The 7813-nt window shown below is 47.7% G+C and overlaps 1 protein-coding gene across 5 annotated transcripts in view; it reads right to left on the bottom strand.

Moving 5' to 3' along the window:
* Window positions 1-593: 593 nt before the first annotated feature.
* Mamld1 (mastermind-like domain containing 1) overlaps window positions 594-7813 on the bottom strand; it is a 106021-nt gene continuing 98801 nt past the window's right edge. For 2 of the 5 annotated variants that reach the window (XM_011247622.3, XM_017318531.2), the window contains 2 exons: window positions 4376-4460; window positions 594-2773 (listed from right to left, as the gene is read on the bottom strand). In XM_011247622.3, the coding sequence (XP_011245924.1) occupies window positions 4420-4460 (41 nt within the window). In that variant the 3' untranslated portion in view covers window positions 594-2773; window positions 4376-4419. Of the gene's footprint in view, window positions 2777-4375; window positions 4461-7813 lie in introns of all 5 variants that reach the window. The other 3 variants (NM_001081354.2, NM_001256048.1, XR_001782752.2) reach the window with 2 other exon arrangements.

Here is a 7813-nt window from a genome sequence, read left to right as displayed (position 1 = left end):
GAACAGTGGGGCCAGGCGCATCATCATCTTAGGGTCAGTCCCTACCCAACCTCTATGTATAGGTGCCCTTTCTGCAAGATGTGGCCCTCTCTAGTTTGTTGTCTGCAAAATCTTCCCCACTGCTCAGGGGTCACCTCCTCAACTCAAGTGGACGGAGCAAGTGGATCTCAGTTCTGTTTGGAGCCACAGTTAACCCATATTGTAGTGCTGCAGCAGGATCTGGTCAGGGACACAAAAGTATGTGCTCCCACAAAGGGAGAAGGATGGTACTGAGGAGCCCCTGAATTTTGGAGTGTGTTTCTCTACCTCTGTCCCTAGCATGGGATTTCCAAAGTGGTTGCCTGTTCCCTGTTTTTGCCTCTATAAAATAAAGGACTGGGGTCAAACTGACTTTCTTCTGGGCCCTAATGAAACATTCATAGCACATGCTGAGAAATTTGTCACAGGCAAGCACATACACACAAGTATCCTGACTCTGCTGCAGCAACTTTTGCAATGCATAGGATAGAAGCAGCCTCTGAGGGCACCAAAGTCAGAACTGACTTGGGTTTGTAGGGACTACACGCTTCCTGAAGAAAATGAAAACACAGAGACACTTTTCTCCTGGCTGTTTATTACAGAACAAAGAGAAAAAGAAAAAAAGAAAAAGAAAAAAAAATCCAACAAAAAAAATCACTGACTCAAAATAGATGCCAGATCTCAAATGTCGAATCAAAATACAGGGTGTCAATTAAAATGTGATTACACAAAATCTGGACACTGAGCAAAGTTTACAGGACAGTGGCTGTGGAGTTTCTCTAACAGACACTTAAATATACATGACAAGAACTGCAAATAGAAACCATTAAAGACAAACCCCAAATCAACCATTAATGTTTACAGACTTTCCCCCCAAGCCACAGAGATTCACATCAAAATGAGTGTCAAATGGTTTAAAGCAGACTTTAAAGCATCACTCTGTGATGGTGCACCAAAGCTATCTAAAGCTGGGGCTTTCTCTGCAGCTGAAGGTCACCATAGGTGACAAAGGGAAGGGAACGCTCTAGTTCCTCAAGGTGGCCAGCTCACACAGTGCTCAGCTCACAGGCTATTTCTGCACCTCTCTTAACCAAACCTAAAGGACACTCTTGGCCTCCCATGAGTGTGTCTGTGGGACAAGATACCATACGGTGACTTTTGCTGTAAATGTTCATTAGGAAAGAACTAGCTGAGACTTAAAGGCTTGCAAAAGACTAAGAGTCACATTGGGTAGTACAGTTTGTAATGGAGTGGAAATTAATGACCAAGTGGCTTTCTATTTGGCATTTGTCAGTTTGCACAACACCCCTTGGTCACATCCACGTCTCTCGTGGCATGAAAACCTCAGTGACTCAGCCACCTGGTTTAACAAGGTTATCACTGGAGCGAACAACACAGTCTGCATATTTGGAACAATGTATAATAAACACAACTCTATTGAAACCAAAGCTGCCACTTTATTTACAAAGCCACAAAACCAAGTATAAATACTTCTGTCATTTATGATTAGGAAAACCATTTACAAAATTTTCAAATATGTACAAGTAGCTTGAAAAATCACCAGCTTTTTGTTTATCAGGTAGATAAAGGGACGGGCAGGGCTGATACGATTCAGACTAGGACCCTAGTGTGGGTGTCTGGGGCCAGTTTCAAGCTGGCTGCAGATTCAGGCCACTCCTTTGAGTGACAGTATGGGGCTTTTCTGGAGCACCCTACTTTGATGTATAGCTCCTCAGCACCCTGGGTGACTTGGTCAGCATTCTGGGCTGTAGCATTTTGGGCAGCAGCATGCTGCTCCAAAATGTCATCTATCAGCCTCAAGTTGCACACCCAGTCTTCATCTGGGGCCACACTGGAGCCTTCCAAAAGCTCTTCCATGAAATCCACCTCACTGCCTGCAGATGATGGTGAAATCAGACATTGTCCTGTGTCTCAGGGGATGTGCCCATTCTAATCAATGTACCTAGGGACTGGCTAGTAGCAGCAGTAGCAGCTGCATAGCTTGGAGGCTCTAGTCCCTGAATAGGACTCATGGGAGAGCAGCTGGCTATGCTCTGTTGGAGGGACTTGGTGCTCAACACAGGCACGGGCCCCTGTGCTGGGTTCTGCACAAGGTTCTGATTGCCCAGTAGGCTGAATCTGTGGCTGGCCAGAGCAGCACACACCTTCTGGCCAGGCCTGGCTCCTGGGGCCATCTGATTGGCCTGAACCACAACCTTCTGAGACGGAAATACTAGATCTGTTGGGGGTATGTATACTCCTGGGTGCCTTGGCAAAGATGATGGAGTTGCTATCAAAATGCGGCACAATTCTATTATCTACTTGGCTCAGGGGTGATTCCTTTGAAACTGGCGTGGCTACAGCTGCAGCTGCCACTGTCCAGACTGCATTACTGAACACTGAAGACATCATTGGCACACTGGGGAGACTGAGTTGGTGGGGAGTCAAGGATTGGCTGCCCAGGAGACTTATACAGAGCTTGGACAGGGGCACTTCTAAGGGTATGGCCTTGGCTTTGGGACAGACAGAGCCAAGACTATTCAGGGGATCCTGACCCAAGCCTGAGGAGATGGGAAATGGAAGGCCGGTGTTGATTTGCTGCTTCTTCAGAGTTGATGACCCATGTGACTTGTGGGTGGTAATATTCTTGGAATCTGATTGTCCTGAAGGAGCTCATTTTTGGGTGGCATCTTTTGCTGGTTGGATGGGGGACTCTTCTTGGTTTGATTACACTTGGAGATGACTTGTTCTTGTACTGCTGCATGGAAAGAGACATATGGATTAGTTCCAAAGGTGTCCTCTATTTGGGCTATGGTCACTGGGCAGGAGCTGCAGGCCCAATGTTGTCTCCATTCATACCCTTGACTATCTCTCCCAGTCCCTACTAACTTGCCTTATTCCTTTACTTGCAGCCTTGAATGAAGGTCTTGTGTACTCACAGCATCCTCTACAACAGTGGTTCTCAACCTTCCTCATGCTGTGGCCCTTTAATACAGTTCCTCATGTAGTGAGCCTCAACAACAAAATTATTTTCATTGCTACTTCATAACTGTAATTTTGCTACTGTGAAGAATCATAATGTAAATATCTGATATGCAGAATAGCTGATATGCAACTCCTGTGAAAGGATAGGTCAACCCCAGAAAAGAGTCTTGCCCCACAGGTTGAGAACCACTGCTCTACAAAGAGCAAGTAATGCTGGACTTGAAATGCCGACGGAATTGACTGCCTCTTCATGTATATTAGAGGCTCTGTGAGGGCAGGTGCTAGGACTACATTTACTCTAATATTCTGACACTCTCCATCCCTCAACAGACAGTTCCTATTTTGTAGAAGGCAGGCCTGGGCAAGAAAGCTCAGCCTCTTAGACAACAGAGGGCAGAGCTTGCTTTAGTTTTTCCCTCTGATAAATGCAATACACAGGAGTGAAGACAGAATTCTGTTCCCTCCAAAGTCCCACAGCCTAGGCAGTGTCAGTGTACAGACTAGAGGCTCACACAGTTCTGATCTGAAGTACAGTGGCGGTCCTTACTAAAGAGGGAAAACTCGGAAGTTTCATGACCTGGGCTGTCTGTGGTGGGGAAACAGGAAACTTCCTCTAGCCCCAGTGCTTTAGCAGGAAGAGAGTAGCTCTGCTGGTCAGCTGAGATGGAGCCTCGCTCCCAGAAGCACATCCCCAAAGCCCCTTGGTGCATCTGTGAGCTCCATGAAGCAGGAGCTGGGGTTTTCTGACTACTGTCAATAAATATCAATGACATTGATAGGTGTAATATAGGATAAGAATCCTTAGTTATCTGTGGTGGCTGTGGGAGTAACTCTGCTCCCACACAACCAATATCTAGGGCAGAGTATCTCAAACCCCATACCAGAAGGTCCAGAGATAATGGCCATGAAATCCATTAGAAATAAATTGGAACATGTATGTTAGAGGGGAGGGCAAGGTCCAAAGGGGCCTGTTTCTCAATGAAGGTGGGGTGATGGTGATGGACTTTTGTAAGCCAAACAGATTGGGAGGCTGAGGCACAGTGACAGCTGGAGTTTAAGAGCAGCCTGGGCTACAGAGTGAGACCCTGTCTCCAGATAGCAATGAGCAACAGCAAGAACAACAGAACTGGGACCTTAAGGGATTGGACTTCATTTAATCAATCTGTTCACTTAAAGTGATACTGGAACCATATGAGCAGGGCTCCCATTGGGTTGGATTGTGCTCTTAGAGGCAGGTGAATTACTCTCAGACCCCTATCTTGGGCATCACTCATGTGACTTCCAGACTTCTTCCTGTTCACACGGCAGAAATGAAGCAACGCTCCATCCACCTCACTGGCTCCGTTGGGAAACGCTGATCTTTTCTACTTACCTTGAAATTGAGTCATCTGCTGAGCGATACACACATTCTGCTGTTTAGGGGTCATTGCCATAGGACCTGATCTCTGCTTCTCTGGCTAAATAGAAGATGGAAAGGCCATATTAGATTACAGATACCAATAAACACCAGCCTTGTATTGCTGTGTAGGGACCTAGGACTTGACTTTGGTACAGCAAAAGCATGAGTGGACACATCAACATACATTCGCATGCATGCCCCACCCTCCCAGCAAGATCCTACAAATAGACACAAAGAGCCTGCATTTGGGTTAAGGAAACCAACTGCAACAGCATAGGATGGGGCAGGAGAGGGTAATAGCAAGAGTACACAGAAAAACAGACATTTTGGATGCCAGTCTGCTCAAGATGGGTCAGCAGTGAGATATGGTTGCCAAAAGAGCAAATGTAACATTAGGCTGCATTATTAGAAGTAAAGTATGAAGAAGGAGGGAGGTGACCGTCTTATACTACTCTGATTTGGCCAAACTATACCCATAGTACTAACAGGTATCTGGGCATGTCACTCTGGGAGCTTCAGATAAAGTAGCTATATCCAGAGGATGGTAAGCAATGGGGGATAGGGATAAATACTTCTAACTACACAGTCAAGGGATGGCTGGTAAGCTGGGGTGCTAGGGCTGGAGTAGAGCACATTCTGGGCTATTTGGGCCAGTTTCTACAGGACTTTCATGGAATCCTGAATCTTGGTGCAGATGTTCCTGGATAGTCACATGGTCAGACGGACATACCATCCCACACCAGGAGTAGCCATACACTCACTGGCCATTTCCCTTCCTCCTGACCTGATTCAGAGAGTAGGAGGAACTTCCTGTCTTTATCTCCAAGTACACTAAGTGTTCAGGTGGTAGAGGCCCTACTTCAGGGTCTCAGGCCCCACACTCAGTTTGGAATTAGGGGATTCCAAACCATGGGATTATGGGCAAAAATGTAGCCAGGCTACTGATGAAGGCTGAAGGCCAGACATAGTGGCCACAGCTTGCTCTGAGCCCCTCATGTTGGCAGGACCTGACTATAACAGGTCACGACTCACCCTCTTTTACCACCTCCATTTCTCTCCCCTTCTCAAATAGTCTGTTGCAAATATGCCAACCCTCAAAGGCTGCTGCCAGGAAGCACACACCCTTAGGTCACCTGCTGGCCTGGAGACCCCAGGTGTCAGATTGGATCTTAGGATATGGGATACCTGGGTAGGGCCAGTTTCTCCACCAAAATGCTCCCAGAAGCCCTTCTCTGCACTGAGAAGGGTTGGTGTGGCAGTGGGTGGAGCGGAAGGCCAGTGCTTGGGAGTGTGCCCAGCTCACAAGCCTGGCAGCAGCTCCTGGCCTTAGTTCCTGCCAAGGCAGAGAGGACAAACACATGGCACAGAGGAGACTGACTACAGCATAAGCGATTTCCCGAGACCAGCTTTTGCTTTTCTACTGTGCCCTTAGGTAGCTTCCTGTGGAGTTCTTGCCTCTGCTATGACTGGGGCTTTTGGGATGTGCTGCAGGGAGGGAGGCTTCATCTCAGCTGACCAGCAGAGCTACTCTCTTCCTACTAAAGCACTGGGTCTAGAGGGAATTGGGTGGGGTGGATCTGTCTTACTGTCCGGAGCACTTCACACCCACTGTTTCCTGTCATGAGGCCATAACTCAGAGGGGGGGGGGTCATGTGACAAGCCCAGGCCAGTCCATCTGAATCTGCCTAAAGATTTTCTGGGTGGATGACCATTTCTAAAGATGGCTATTTCAGTTCTGTTTTTCCTCCTAGGGATACCAGGTCCCCAGATTACTGATGTGACATGTGAGGTTCAAAAGAGATTAAGTGACAGCCCACAGCAACCTGGTTAGCAAGTACAATGCCTCTTTGACTGTAGACCCAGTGCTCCACTCATTCCTGCCTGTAAGGCCACCGATGCCCACACCCATCTGGATACCATCCCTGTTTGCTTCATTAGTTTTCAAGTATCAGTGTTGTCTGGGGCTAAGGGCAGGGTCAGATGGGGGGTAGGAGTGTGACCCAACAGAAATCAGGGTAGGGCAGAAAAATATAGAGGGGAAGATGGACAGGGAGAGTATGTCCAGCAGCATGGTAGACAGAAAGAAAGGCTGACTTGAGGTAGCAGTCAAAGGATGGGATCCTAGTCCACCTGGCCTATCAGATAAGAGAGAGTACTGTAGACCTGGGTCAGGTTCACAAGCCTAAATAGGATGCAGGGAAGTCTCTGTCCAAGAAAGAATACATCCTAGAGCCTCTGGTGTGTCTAGGGGAAGTTTGGCTAGGGCCTAACAGGACTTCCATGCTTGTCTGGATGCTGACAGCCAGCTCCATAAGACCCCTGGGTCTGTGTGTCCTCCATGAACTGGCTCTTTGCCCTGAAGCCCATTGCTCCCACCAGGGTCCTGCAGTCCCTGGCAGAGGGCGCCAGGCATTCTCTCCAGGCCTCCAGAGGAGGCTGCTTCCTTTGTTTTGCAGACAAGGCTCCCATCCTTTGTTCTGAATCAATGTGCTACAAAGATAAGCCCCAAGAAAACAGTTGTTGCCTTTTGACACTGACAATTAGAGCCATAGGAAAATGGAGAAAACAGGAAATGACAAATGGTTTCAGTGACCAGGAGGAAATGGTGGCTGAGAATTGCTGCTTAGTGACAGTCCCTCTTGTGAGGGATAGCCCAGGTCTGGTGGCTTTTTCTAAGCACATATGGAGGGGTCATTACATGAGTCAAGTTTCCAGAACTGCAATTGTATGGGACACTGACCAGCAGGCTTTGTGGGAGCTCAAGGCTGTTTCTCCCTTTGTGGCTAAGCTAGGAAGCCTAGGGCCTGGACCAGCAGAAAGTCTCAGGTAACTAAAGCCCCAGATCTTACCCTGGAACACCCTTTCCTGGCTCTGTTTAACCACATTCACCAACAGGTCCTGCCTTTCTGGAAACTTCATGCTGATACTCAAGAATCTGTAAACTGCCACTTGTCTCTGGGGCTTTTAGGACACTAGCTACTGCCTTAGCTTATGTGCCAAGTAGGAGAGAGGCAAAAGGTCTGGGATGCCCCAATGCTGCCATGGCCTATCAGCAGCACAGATCTCAACACAAAGCCCACCAGAAGTGAGCGTGTGCTACATCAGATCTAGTTAGCATCTTGAGGTCTTCTGTGGCCCTCTGTGCCACAGCCTTGGTCTGCTCTCTCATTCTCAAAGAGGGAAAATCAGGTGTTACCAGCTCAACAGTTACACAAAGGGACTTACTCTCCAATGTGAGGGTAGGGTCATGGAAACCAGCAGGAATTAGATGTATGTCCCACAAAAGGTCCCTGGATTGTAGCTTGATTTAGACAAAAGTTACCTATCCTGTGATCTTCTAGTATAGAGTATTGATGGAGGGAAGAAGAGGATGATAGGAAAGAAAGAGAGAGGGAGGGAGGGAGAGAGAGA

Source organism: Mus musculus, chromosome X, assembly GCF_000001635.26.
Source record: "Mus musculus strain C57BL/6J chromosome X, GRCm38.p6 C57BL/6J".
Taxonomy (NCBI): domain Eukaryota; kingdom Metazoa; phylum Chordata; class Mammalia; order Rodentia; family Muridae; genus Mus; species Mus musculus.
This window is presented reverse-complemented; position numbering and strand designations above follow the sequence as displayed.